This window comes from Aotus nancymaae, unplaced genomic scaffold, assembly GCF_030222135.1.
Source record: "Aotus nancymaae isolate 86718 unplaced genomic scaffold, 86718_ANA_hifiasm-v0.15.2.pri h1tg000036l, whole genome shotgun sequence".
In the NCBI taxonomy this organism is placed as follows: Eukaryota; Metazoa; Chordata; class Mammalia; order Primates; family Aotidae; genus Aotus; species Aotus nancymaae.
In genome coordinates this window covers 68,594,048-68,608,878 of record NW_026988450.1, presented here as the reverse complement: position 1 = coordinate 68,608,878, position 14,831 = coordinate 68,594,048, and the positions used below count along the sequence as shown (strand labels likewise).

The 14,831-nt window shown below is 37.7% G+C and overlaps 1 protein-coding gene across 10 annotated transcripts in view; it reads right to left on the bottom strand.

Moving 5' to 3' along the window:
• The window catches only part of COL14A1 (collagen type XIV alpha 1 chain), a 302,227-nt gene that overhangs the window by 189,544 nt on the left and 97,852 nt on the right, over positions 1-14,831 (bottom strand). For all 10 annotated transcript variants that reach the window (XM_012466432.2, XM_064384550.1, XM_064384551.1 and 7 more), the window contains one exon: positions 14,614-14,700. In XM_012466432.2, coding sequence (XP_012321855.2) covers positions 14,614-14,700 — 87 coding nt within the window. The remainder of the gene's footprint in view (positions 1-14,613; positions 14,701-14,831) is intronic.

Here is a 14,831-nt window from a genome sequence, read left to right as displayed (position 1 = left end):
GGAAGAAGGAAGAAAGAAAGGAAGGAAAATATGGACAAGCCTTGCAATCAAAGCTAGCATGCAATCAAAGCCATACACATTTGTCCTATATTCAACCTGGGGTGATAACACCATGACAACTTGCAGGAATGTGAAGACCGGTGGTTGCGCCACAGCCAAGAGAACATTTCAGCTGTCAATCAGAGCCCTACATCTTAAGAGTAACTAACAACCCTGTAAACACCACATGCATCACATTTCTCCTCTGCTCTAAATTGAAAGGGACTGGGAGAAGACACGACAGCTGTCTTCTAATATTTAAAGGGCTGTCAGACAGAAGAGGGATTAGGAGGATTCTATATGCCCAGGAGGAGGAGTGCATAAAGTAACAGATTTCAACTCAATTACAGGCAGGCAGGATGTCCAAAGATTACTGTCTTGGGAAATACTAAAATCGCTGTTAAGGAAAGCAGATGCAGGACAACTCTTGAAGGAATGGCTGAGGAGCCTCTGCCATCCTTGTGACTAGTTGAACTGCAGGACTCTCAAAGTGACCTACAGGTTAAGATTATTTCTTCCTTCCCCAGCTCTCCACTTGACCTGTCCATGTATATTTCCCACTTCCTCCCAATACAATTACTCTTCTCTCTCCCAACAACATTACCGTCTCAGAAGCTTTTGATTCAATTTTTATCCCCCCATCTGCTGTAATGTACCCTCTCCTAACTCTTCCTACCCTACCACAATGCAAGATACCTAAAAAAGATTTTAATTCCTTTGAAAATATGTTATTCTTCTTACATATTTTTTAGATAAAGTTTGCTTAAGGCCAGGCATGGTGGCTCACACCTGTAATCCCAGCATTTTGGGAGGCCAAGGCAGGTGGATCGCCTGAGCTTAGGAGTTTGAGATCACCCTGGGCAATATGGTGACACCCTGTTTCTACTAAAATACAAAAAATCAGCCGGGCATGCTGGCACGTGCCTGTAGTCCTAGCTATTCAGGAGGCCGAGGCATGAAAATCGTTTGAGCCCCGGAGGTTGAGGTTGCAGTGAGCCAAGATCGCACCACTGCATTTTAGCTTGGGCTACAAAGTGAGACTCCATCTCAAAAAAAAAAAAAAAGAAAAGAAAAAAATAAAGTTTAAAGTTTTATTGGTACAGTTGCCTGGTTATTTCCTGATTTCCTTAAGTGAATACTCACCCAAGAGAGGCTATTTTATCTGATCACCTCTATTTTGAAATAAGATTTGCTCAACTTCAGGAGTCACTGTATTATATTCCCATTTATTTTCAGCTCTGCATATAATACTACATGATCTGGCTGTATGTTTACTTTGGTCATTTAAGGTTATTTTCACAAAACACAACTCAATTATCCTGGTTACTCCAATTCAACCAATCCTGACATTTTGCAATTTCTAAAGCCAAAAACCTTTTCAGTTTGACAACAGTCAGCCCTGCAGATATAGAGACAAGATATCCAGTAGAAAATTCTTAGACAAGAAGGAAGCTACAAGTCAAACAAACCCAAGCATTCCTGCGGGAGAGTCATTCTGCCAAAATCAATAACAGTCCTCATAGCTGTAAGGTATCTGATTATTTTTAAAATGGTATGTTACAAGTTCTTTTAGGAATAAAGACATTTGAAAACTTATTTCAGACAGAGTTATGAATTCTTACCACTGGAGAACTCACAAGTTGAGAATAATAAACTTTGCTGGAGGCCAGAGTAAAAGTGTCAAAATTGTTCAAAGCTATCTCATCAAGGGCAGTGAGGGAGGAGCTAGAAGAAACCCGGAGGTCTAATGGTAGGAGAATTCCATCCCATTGTCATCAGGAGTGCATAAGCATAACTTTTTTGGGGGTTGGGGAAGGGAGTCTTGCTCTGTCTCCCAGGCTGGAGTGCAATGGTGCGATGCAACCTCCGCCTCCCTGGTTCAAGCGATTCTCCTGCCTTAGCTTCCCAAGTGGCTGGGACTACAGGTGCAGGCCACCAAGCCTGGCTAATTTTTATATATATTTTTTCACTCTATGTTTAAAAAATATATATTATGGAATGCTCAGAGAGCAGAAGTGAGGGGAGAAAGGCGCTAAAATTTGCAGGAAAACTTTTCTGTAATACATGTGTTGCATGAGATCAATGTTTCTCACCATTTTTAGTTAACACCCCCATAAGGAACCTTTAGACATTTTTTCCTAATCACTTCCTCATGAAATTTCAAAACCACAGGTATCCCATATAGCTATTTATGTATTGTATATTTACACTTAATACACAAAAGAATTAATATTTTTCATTTTTCACTCCCAAAATCAATTTTGCCCATTTAAGGATATCACTCCCATTGAGAGTGCATGTATTACATCATTTGTAAAAAAATAAAGTAAAAAAAACACTGCTTTTTCTTGAAACCCAGAGCAACTAAAGGTATTATTTTAAAGGTGATCTTAATGGTCAAATTATACTCCATATGGTTGAAACTTTACTTTTTAAACTTCTTCCATTTTTTCATGATGTGGCAGAAACAAGTTCATTGTAATAGTGCATATTTGGGAGATAATCGAAAGAGAATCATACAATATTTTAAAGCTCCCCATAGTTGACTTAAATGTGTTTGCCTGATTCCATTCTCAATCCAGATATCTCAGTTAGGGCTAATCCCATCCTTGCAGCTCCTGGTGTAGCCAATCAGATTCTTGCATTTCCTTGTTCACTGCAATTGGATCAGAGATGGGCACATGAATCAAGCTGGACCAATCAAAACTGTTCTTGAGACGTTTTCTGAAACTAACATCAAAAAGGCTTCCATGGCACACCAGGCAGTGGCTCATGCCTATAATCCCAGCAGTTTGGGAGGCCAAGGCAGATGGATTACTTCAGGTCAGGAGTTTGAGATCAGTCTGGCCAACATGGGGAAAACTTGTTTCTACTAAAAACACAAAAATTAGCTGGGCGTGATAGGGCCCACCTGTAGTCCCAGCTACTCAGGAGGCTGAGATGGGAGAGTCTGTTGAACCCAGGGGGTGGAGGCTGCGGTGAACAGAGATCACACCACTGCACTCCAGCTTGGACAACAGGGCAAGACTCTGTCTAAAAAATAAAAGGCTTCCTGCCATATGAGATTGGGGTTGCTCACTATTATGTGATTCTGGAACCTGGAACTCTGTGGGGTCCTTCATTGCCACTGTAGCAATCCTACCTAGAAATAACACCATCCCAGAGGAAGGCAGAGCCAGGAGATGGAGAAGCAAGAGAGAGCAACTGATACTGGATTCAGACCCTAGGTCCAGCCATGCTTCAACTACATGAGTCAGTACAATTCTTTTCGTACTTAAACTAGTTTGAATGTGTTTCTACTGAAGCCAAATATTCCGGACTAATATGCTGCCTAGAATTTTTCAGTAAAGGTGGATCATAAACTAAGGGGAGACAAAGTCTAAAAAAAGGAAAGAAATGAATCCCACATAGATTCTGAGAACTAAAACAGTATTTCCATGAGCTCTAATGAGGACCAATAAATAAACGGTGGGAATTCCAAATTTTATAACATCAGTTACCTTCTTACATTTAAGTGAAAACATTTAAAATATGTTCCAGACTAGTAGTAGTCCCAGTAGAGAGGAATCATGTCTTATCTTTGTTGTCATGGTTTCATCTAAGTAAATTAACATCAATTTTTAAAAACAGAGGTTTATTTTATACTCCAGAGAAATGAAGAACAAATAACTGTGCATGCACAGTGAGATCTCCATCATTTAGAAATGGAATCAACAAGGCCATTTCTTCCCATTTGGCTCTTTTCTTCCTATTTGTTCTCCTCTTATCTTTTGGAATTTTAGTGTCCTACAGGGTTTTTTTGTTTTGTTTTGTTTTGTTTTTGTTGTTGTTGTTTTGAGATAGGGTCTTGCTCTGTCACCCAGGCTGGAGCGCAGTGGTGTGATCTCGGCTCACTGCAACCTCTGCCTCCCAAGTTCAAGTGATTCTCCTGCCTCAGTCTCCTGAGTAGCTGGGACTACAGGTGTGCACCACCACACCCAGCTAATTTTGTATTTTTAGTAGAAACAGTGTTTCACCATGTTGGCCAGGATGGTCTCGATCTCTTCACCTCGTGATTTGCCCCCCTCAGCCTCCCAAAGTGCTGGGATTACAAGCGTGAGCCACTGTGCCCGGCCTGTCCCACAGTTTTACCAACATGATTATGGGTGTGGCTTTTTGTTTATGCTCCTCAGTACTATTTATCTTCATTTGGTCCCTTTTCTAATCTACCTATTTTCTTTGTCATGGTTTTACACTCTTTTCATCTCGTTTCAAATATTTCTGACATTAGTAATCATATTGTTATTTATGATATAGTCTTTTTTTTTTTTTTTTTTTTGAGACAAGGACTCTGTTGCCCAAACTGGAGTACAGTGGCACTATCTCAGCTCACTGCAACTTCCACCTCCCAGGTTCAAGAGATTTTCCTGCCTCAGCCTCTAGAGTAGCTGGGATTATAGATATGCACCATTGCACCCAGCTAATTTTTGTGTTTTTAGCAGAGGTGAGGTTTTGCCATATTGGCCAGGCTGAACTCAAACTCCTGGCCTCAAGTGATCTACTGTCTTGAGCCTCCCAAAGTCCTGCGATTACTGGCATGAATCACTGCACCAGGTCCTTATTATACACTCTTTATGTAATGACGCCGTAACTAAAGTTCACAGAATTCTGAGACCACCACTTTTGTGTCTTCTAACTCTCATTTATGCACATAGTTTACTTCTATGTTTTGAAATTGTGAATTGCGAACTCTCCTTTGGCATGGTTTTATCTGTGCCAATCTTTAGAATTTGAGCTGAGCACATGTGGCTCAAATATGATTGTGTGTTTGCTTCTGCCAGGCATCCCACTGCTTTTACCTGCTGCAAGCCATTTTTATATTAATTTCTTAAATTGTCAGGCCCCAGAGCGCATGGTGAATATAAATCTGAATACCTAATCTGTGTATTCAGGGGGGCTCAGGCTCAAGGTTATGCATTCTTAAGACTTTTCCCTCACTCAGGGCACAGACATATACAGAGAGGCTTCCTCAGAGCCCCCCTGCCTGGATTAGGAACAATTTTCTAGTCCACCCTGGTGTTGTTGCTGGAACACCATGTTAAAGGTCTGGATAATAATAATTATAACAACAACGAGAATAAGACAGAGTAAATGAGAGGAACAAAAGGAAAGGGAGGAGGAGAAAATCAGGAAGAAGAAGAGGAAGAATAACTAATAGAGCATACTCCATGATCCAGGCATCCTTCAAACCCTTTAATGCATAAATTCGAGCCCACACTTAATCCCTGTGTCCTGTTATGACTGAACCCAGTTCTTTCCCCTTTAATCCAGGAGTGGAGTCAGGTTCTTGCCAGCATTAACCTACAAGACCCACCTATTTCCCTGTACTTTAGCTACCTTCTGACGCCTACCTAATGGAAATTAAAACCCTAACAGTCCCATTTTAACCAAGTTGAACTCACAGTCCTGGGTTTGGCAGATCTACGGCCCACAATAGGTAGTGGAAAGGTGATAAAATTTCAAATCAATCTCTTAACTGTGAGCCAAGAACCATAAAAGTATTAATGGGAGGTGAGAGATCCCAGTAAGTGAAAATATACTTTGAAAATAACCATGTGCCCAGTCTACACTTGACCATAATGGCTGCATAATTTGGAACTGGCTCTTCTCCAAGAGAAGGCACTGAGCACATGTGTTGAGCTCCCACTAGACTATGTGAGCTCCACGAGGGTAGAATTCTGCCTCCCGTGCTCACCACTTAATCCCCAAAACCAATTCAGTGCTTGACACTAGGGGACAATTAGCAGCTCTTCCATGCATTTATTATTAAATCAATAATATAAACCACTGGCCCATGATGATCTTAGCTCTTGCAAAATATAAATGCTATTATTAATAGCAAATACCATACTATTTATATATGTATTTAAACTCTTTGATGCATGTAGTAAGTGCTATATATAAAATATGTGGTACTTATTATGTTCTAGGCATTTTACACATTTTAACTCAATCCTCACAACTAACTCTTGAGAGTTCTCATGTTTCAGGTAAAAAGATCAAATATGGGAGTATAAAAGGTAGAAATGTTCAAAGGTGGGGTGTGTGTGTGTGTGTGTGTGTGTGTGTACTATGAGCACAACCTATGAAATTATTAGAAATAGCAGTTGTCCTCAGAAAAGCAATTCATTACTGGGTTTAGTGAAGAATTGTGTGCCAACACATTCCGCAATTTTAAACCTTCTAAGACAAAGATGAGCAAACTTTTTCTGAAAAGAGCAAAACAGCAAATATTTTAGGCTTTGCAGGCCATATGATCTCTGTTGCAACTACTCAACTCCGATATTGTGGGAAGGCAGCCATACACCATATGTAAAGGAATGGGTATAGCTGTGTTCCAACAAAATCTTATTTTAAAAAACAGAAGACTGAATTTCGCCCATGGGCCATAGTTTGCTGACTTCTGGAAAGAATATTTTAAGCTCATCTCATTTTTCCCTCCAGAAAATGAGAGCACTGAGATTCACCCCTAATCTCACAATAGAGACTACATTATTTTTAAAAATCCGTTAAAAACAAAACAGAGGGTTGGTGATCTTAATTTTAAAAATCACTGAAAAAGAAGGAAAAAAAGAGAAGCCCTATGCTGTTTTTCCTATCTGTCTCTTAATCATTTCCAATCAGGTTCTACATTTTTGTGTAAAACTCCAAAAATGATTAAAGAAAGCTGTTTGGACAACAATGGAGAAATAGCCATTAAAGCAAATGTGCCAATATTATGCTCAAAGGCAAATACCACTTTTGTTTGTCAGTTCATTTCAGATTATTAAAGAAACATGTACAGCAGATTGGAAACAAGTAACTATTCAACTGCACAGCCACTTCTGTTAAGGATCTTAGCTCTGTGTATTTAACTAAAATTGTACAATATGTGTAATATGTCTGGTTGTATCTGAGCCACTATCAATGTAGACTCTTATATAAGAAAATTGTAGATTTCAGGGGAAACAAAGAACAGCATAGTTCAATGTGCATCATGGGAGTACCATGTCTTGGAGGAGGGGCTTATGCTAAGGGTTGCATTAATGACCTGGGTGGGGTGGAGGGGGGCATCTTTTGTCTCCAGTTGGCCACACTAATGCATCCCCCTCCACCTTCTAGGAGCCAAAACTCTGTCCTGAATTGTCACCATTGTTTATAACTTACTTCTTAAGACAAGTCTCCCACATAACCAGCGCTCTCACAAAGTCCTCACGGCACTGGCACACACCTCCTAGAAACCTTCACCTGAAAGAGGAAGCCACCCATTTTCCACAAACCTCCTGAACGTTCTTGCCCTACCCCAAGCCCTCATCACTGCCATAAACCCTTTGAGACAGCGCCTGCCTGAAAGTGGGCTCAGGAAGAACTCCTTGTAAACATATGTTCAAACCTATCATCAGTGAGGAAGGGAATAGACTGCCTATGAATCTTCCTTCTCCAAATGTGTATTAGCATTTATTGGAACATGTGCCAACAGTAGCCTCACTCTTCCACTGTCTACTTCTTGGTTTTAATTCACTCAATCCCTCAATCCTAGGTTTTGGAAAGGAAAGAGGAAGGTGCATTAGGGGAAAGAATAGAGCAGTTAAGACACTTTAGGAATACATAGCTATGGTGAATAAATTCTGGAGCCAAACTCTAATCCACACACACCTCCGTAGATTTCACCTTGAGCACCATTGTCTAAGCATCGAGTGGCAAAAAAAAAGAAGCCAATCCAAACTCACACACTTCCTTGTAAAATTCTCCCTTAAAAATATTAACAAACCTGTTTTTACAAAAAGAAACACACAAAAGATAAGACTGAAACTAACACATTTTATTATATAGAAGGGGCGAGTAAAGCTGGAAGGAAAGAATAGCAGAAATTCTTTGGCAGGTAAAAAAAAAAGTCCTTTTCAGTGTCATCCTTTTGTAGACTTTTCAACTTCTGGAAATGTGCCAGTGTTTTACATACTCACAGATTAACCTAACTGTATTAAAATAAATAACAAAACCGCAGTGAATAGGGAAGAAAAGAACTAATCCAAGATCCTTTTGAACACAGATATGATATACCCTAGACTAAAAGCAAACATTAAACCAACCGATAGATTTGTTTGTTTTTTTGCTGTGTGTACAGATTAGCAGTTCTAAAACTACTTCTATGATTGACCATATGAGTAGATATATTTAGAATACTGGGATCCATGTTTCTCTCTCTCTCAAAAGGGGAGTTATAAATATTAAAAGAAGCAAGGCTAGAATAAAGCCTGTGGTATGGGCAAAAGACAGACATTGAGATAGAGTAAAACAGACAGATAGATAGATAATAGAAAGATGATAGATGCATGATAGATAACAGATAGATGATTGATAGATGATAGATTGATAGATAAATGATAGATTTGATTGACAGAGAGCAAGAGAATGAGAGAGTGAGAGACAGACAGACATAATGGTATGACACTCCAGAAGCAATAGGCATATCTAGTACCCACGGTTTGGTTTCAAAATACTATTCTCCACAAAAAGAAACCAGAACTCCTGGAAGAAATGGTTTGTTTTGGGGCCAGACAGAAAAAATACAAGAGCTCAAAATGTAAAGCTGGTGCCAGAAAGTAAGAAATAAAGAAAGATGGGGACATATTTAAAAGACATAAGAGACAGCTTGAAATAGCTCCCACCTAGCAAATCTGGAACAATTTGAACATCAAAATAAATAATGGTAATAATGGATTATAATCCATCAAATAAACTAAGAATCTACCAGTCCATGCTCATACAAAAGGAAAAACAAATGTGGAAGAAGGAAAAAATCTTCTTTACAGTAGAATGCCAAATAATAAATGTAGAATAAACAATGAAATTAGAAAAATTATCATTTGAGAAACATTATAATAGTTACTGACTCAGGCAAGAATCAGTAGATGCTAAAACAAGTAGGTGAAATTTTCATGAGAAACAGAATATGCACATGTCTCAAAATATCTCATCCACTTACTGCAAGGGAAAATATGTATCTGGCAGATTTCACCTTAACCAGAAATTTATCAATCAAGACATTAAACTGTAATGGTCATGCTAGACTGGGAGACAAGACCTTAATGCATTCAAGGTGGGAAGTTGGACTTGATAGTTTTTATGTAAAGGAGGCACCTTCACAGGGCCATATCCTTACAAAATGTTGGACTAGAAAAATAACTGCTTTCCAGAAAGGGAGATGACAGGGAAAGTGTTTATACTGGCCTAAGCTCTATGTGAGAGAAAACTGTCTCTCCTATGAATTTATAACCATGGACAAGCCCTGAGTATCTTAAGAAATCAACATAAAATGTTTCCAGGTTAGTAGCAACCAAAAGGCACCCTTCTGAAGGAGCACACCCTTAAGCCATGCTGTGAAGAATTTCCACACAAGTCCACAAGCCAAAGTGGCAGGTCATACAAAGAAACCAGCCCATGAATCAAAGTCAGTATAAACAAGTAACAAGAATTTAACCCTAGCCAGGTGCAGTGGCTCATGCCTGTAATTCCAGCACTTTGGGAGATGGAGGCAGACAGATCACCTGAGGTCTGGAGTTCGAGACCAGCCTAGCCAACATGGTGAAACCTCTTGTCTACTAAAAATACAAAACTTAGCTGAGCATGATGGCAGGGGCCTATAATCCCAGCTACTTGGAAGGCTGAGGCAGGAGAATTGTTAGAACTCAGGAGGCAGAGGTTGCAGTGAGTCAAGATTACACCACTGGACTCCAGTCTGGGCAACAGAGAGAGATTCCTTAAAGAAAAAAAAAGAAAGAAAGAAAGAAAAGAAAAAAATATATAATCTTAAAATACTTTAATAATAGAATTATTGAATTCAGAATATAAAATAATCATGATTAAAATATCAGAATAATTAAAAAGTTAAAAAGGAACCAAGCACCATACAAAATTCCTAGCAATGTTGAAAAAGAAGCAAATATATTTTCTAGGAATAAAATATTTCCTTGGCCAAGCGCAGTGGCTCAAGCCTGTAATCCCAGCACTTATGGAGGCCGAGGCGGGCAGATCATGAGGTCAAGAGACTGAGACCATCCTGGCCAACATGGTGAAACCCTGTCTCTACTAAAAATACAAAAATTAGCTGGGTGTGGTGGCGTGCACCTGTAGTCCCAGCTACTCGGGAGGCTGAGGCAGGAGAACTGCTTGAACCTGGGAGGCGGAGGCTGCAGTATGCCGAGATTGTGCCACTGCACTCCAGCCTGGAGCCTGGTGACAGAGTGAGACTCTTTCTCAAAAAAAAAAAAAAGATTTCCTCATTGAAAAGAACAGTCTAAAGAGTAGCTTAGAAAGGGGAAGAGATTTAGTGTCATAAAAACCAGATATAAGGAACCCAAAATATCATTTATAAAATCAGACAGGTAGAAAATATTAGTATTAAAAGACATAGATTGCCCAAAGAAACTGTCATAAATCTAATTGAGAGAAAGAATATGAATTATTGAGAAAAAAATAATATTTTAAAGAGTTAAACGTTAAGAATTTTCTAATCCTGGTGAAAAATATAAAGCTGGATTCTGGGCCGGGCACAGTGGCTCACACCTGTTATCCCAGCACTTTGGGAGGCTGAGGCAGGTGGATCACGAGGTCAGGAGTTCAAGATCAGCCTGGCCAAGATGGTAAAACCCTATCTCTACTAAAAATACAAAAGTTAGCTGGACGTGGTGGTGGGCACCTGTAATCCCAACTACTCGAGAGGTTGAGGCTGAGAATTGTTTGAACCCGGGAGGTGGAGGTTGCAGTGAGCTGAGATTGTGCCACTGCACTCCAGCCTGGGAGACAGAGGAAGACTCCATCTCAACAGTAAGTAAGTAAGTAAATAAATAAATAAATCTGGATTCTGGAAGCACAAAGAAATCTACATCTGGGCTGACGATAGTGAAGCAGCAGAATCCCAGAGACAAAAGACAGTAAGCCTGAAACCCATCCAGAGAGAAAAGAAAGGTCACCTACAAAGGAACAATCCTTAGACTGAAAACACACATGTCAACAAAGCCACAGGAACCAGAAGATAGTAAAATGTCTTTGAAATGATTGGAGACAACTCTCAACCTGGCACCCAACTAATATCTCAATAGTGACTGCAGAGTGAAGATATTTTTCATGAATAAAGATAAGTTTACCACCACAGATCTTCTGTGAAGGAAAATGGATACATAAAGAAAGTCTGAGATGCAAGATGAAATGGTGAGCAAAACAACTTTATGGGCAAATCTGGACAAACACTGATTGTTAACATCTACAATAAATATATTAAATGATATCTGTGTGAGGCCAAAAAAATAAGTTAATGTATTTGTCAAGAACGATGTGTAAGATGGGAGATGAATAGCTGAATTTAAAGCATTATTGAATTCTATATTCTGTATTACAGGGAAATAGTAAGACACTGATTAGTATTAGACTACGTTAGCTTTTCCAGGTCAGTAAGGGATAAAATGGATTTACAAAAAAAAAAAAACTTGGTCAATTTTAAGTAAGGTGTAAAGCGGGGAAAAAGATAACAAAAATGTAGGGTAATAGCACAAAATAAATAGTAAGTCCAAAATTACCAGTAACATCAACAAATTTAAGTAAACTAAAGCTATCGAGTAACGTACAATGACTGTAAGAGAATTTTTTAAATGCAAATAAATCTCTACAAATTACTCACCTTGAACTTGAAACACAAATACAGTGAAAGTTGAAGAATAGAGAATCAATGCATTAGGTGAGTACTAAATAAAATAAATGTGGTACAGGTATATTAATATTAGATAAAATAGTCCTTGAGGCAAATATTGAATTACTAAGAATAAAAAGAACCATTACACAATATGAAAAAGAAAAATTAACCAGAAAAATATAATAACTCTTATTTTGTATATATCTAGCCTTTAAGTATTTAAAGCAAAATTGCCAGAGTTACAAATAGAAATGGACAAATATCATCCAGGGAAATTAAAATGCACACTTTTCTCAAAGACATATGGAATACTTTTAAAAACTGACCACATTTAAGTAATAAAAATGCCTCAACAAATTTCAAAGAATATTTCTACACACCCCATTCTCTACCCATAATGCAATAATTAGACATCAATAACAAATAAATACCTTCTTTTAAAATCTCCAGATGTTTACAAATTAATAGCATATTTCTAAGTAACTCATGGATCAAAGAAGAAAATCTAGTGAAATTTAGACAATAGTATGAACTACAATATAACAATACTACATATCAAAATCTATGTGCCACAGCTCAAGCAGTCCTTGGATATTTTAAGATGCATATACTAGAAAAGAAAAAATTAAAAATTAATGGATAAATGCTCAATTCAGGATGTTAGAAAAAAAGAAAATACAATGAAGGAAGGAAGTATTAGATATAAAAACATAAAAACGATATTGAGAGGAGCTATAAAAATATATATACACAGCAAGTGAATAACTTGATTCCAAGGAGTATACTCTAGAAAAATTCTACCACAAGCACAGAAGACATAAGCAAAGATAGTTACAACAAATTAATTATAGCAAAATACTGGTAACATCGATAGTCGAAGGGTTAAATACATTGGAATATATTTATCCAGTGGCATTCTATTCTACACAGCAAAGGAAATGAATAATTTGGCTCTACATAAATCAATATAAATAACTCGAAAAAGTTTAACATTAGAATTAAAAAATTGCAAAGGTATACAGCCATTATAACAAAATGCATATAAAATTTGAATTTTGTATAATTAATATGTTTAAGCTTGCAGATATATATGAAGTAAAATGATAAAGACACATAGTGGAATGATAAAAACTGACTTCAGGGTAGCGGCAGCCTCCTACAAGAGAGAAAGGAAATCTATAGGGATAAATAATGAGTTTTCACTGTATGGTAATAGGTTTATTTTCTTAAGCTGGACAAACATGTTTATGATACTATTTTTATGCATTTTTATATCTAATACATTTAATAAGTTGTAATAAGTATAAACATAAACCTGTAAATCAGTAGAAGAAAAACAGGAAAATGTTTTTACATATTAATATGTTAGAAAACCAAGAAATGCATCAAAATTCAGAGTAAACATTTGTCATAAATTTTTTTAATTGTATTCAAAAATTCTCAAACAGATTAATAAAGTTGCAAGGCAAATCATACACCAGGAGAAAATATTTGCAAAAATACAACAATATGTAGAAAAGGGTTTCATACTCAAAATATTTAGAAAGTTTTTATACATTCATTAAAGAAATAAAGACAACACAAAAAATGAACGGGAAAAATTACAAATGATTACTAAAGATATGAAAAAATGTGCAACTTCACTAGTAATCAAAAAGGTGTAAATTAAACAAATGAGATATAATTGGGAAATTTTTCCAATATTAAGGATTTCAAATGTTGAAGAGAACATATGAAATAATCCCTGTTATATATTTTTGGCAGAAGTACGAATTACTGAAAAAAAATTGAAGTCAATATTGATAGAGCCTGTCATCTATCAATTCGGCAGTATGAAATTTGCTTATCCTTTAACCTTGCAGTTCCAGTTAGAAATATATTGTTGCAGCATGTTTGTGACAGTGAAAATTAGAAATCATTAAATGCCCATCAAAAGGGGAATAATCAACTGGGCACAGTGGCTCACTCCTTTAATCCCAGCGCTTTGGGAGGTCAAGGAGGGCTGATCACCTGAGGTCAGGAGTTCGAGACCAGTCTGGACAACATAGTGAAACCCCGTCTCTACTAAAAATACAAAAATTAGCTGGGCATAGTGGCACATGCCTGTAATCCTAGCTACTCAGGAAGCTGAGGCAGGAGAATCATTTGAACATGGGAGGCGGAGGTTGCAGTGAGTCGAGATCACACCACTGCACTCCAGCCTGGGTAACAGAGCGAGACCCCATCTCAAAAAAAGGGGGAGGGGTAGAAGAGCAGGGAGGGGGAATAATCAATAAATTGCAATAGTCTAGCCCATAGAATACTATCTGGCTATTAAAAAGAATGAAGTAGACTAACAATAATACCTAACATTATTCAATATCAGGCAATGTTCTAAGTATTTTACATATATCAACACATTTTATCCCAAAGAACTCTATAATGTAAATCTCATTCTCCACATTTTGTAGATAAGGAAATAGAGGCATAGACATTTAGATAACTAGTATAAGATCACTCAAAGTGGCAAAGGCAGGCTTTGAATTTAGGCAGGCAAATGGGAGAGCCCATGTAATTTATACTGGGTGATGCTGTCTCCTATATGAATTGACATGGAAAGGCTTCCAAGTGAAAAGCTATGCACATAATGAGAAATATGACAGGCTGTACATATATGCACATTCCAAGAAAGGTGCCTGAAAAGTCACATGCCAAAGGGTCGAGGGTCATCTTGTACGGGAAAGGAAGGAAGAGTACAAAGAGGCCACAGGCAATCTTCATTTAGACCTGTACTTCTCAGATGGGACCAGCAACTACATACGTGAGTATTGCCTGTGTAATTAAAACAACCCAACACCCAACACGAGTTAACCAAAATCATCTCTGACCTTCTGGTGAAGACGGTTTACTCCCATTGCCTCTGTCCACAACTTTGACTCTGGGCTTTGGTTCCTTTCTTTTTTCTAAATCTTTAACTGAAAGAAAAGTAGAGATACAACACCATGTTATATTAAAGTCTAAAAGAAAATATTCAACGAGTTTTACTAAAACCCTTGCAAGTCCTAAAAGTATTTATAGAAATGAGCTCCATGGTACAAACTCATCC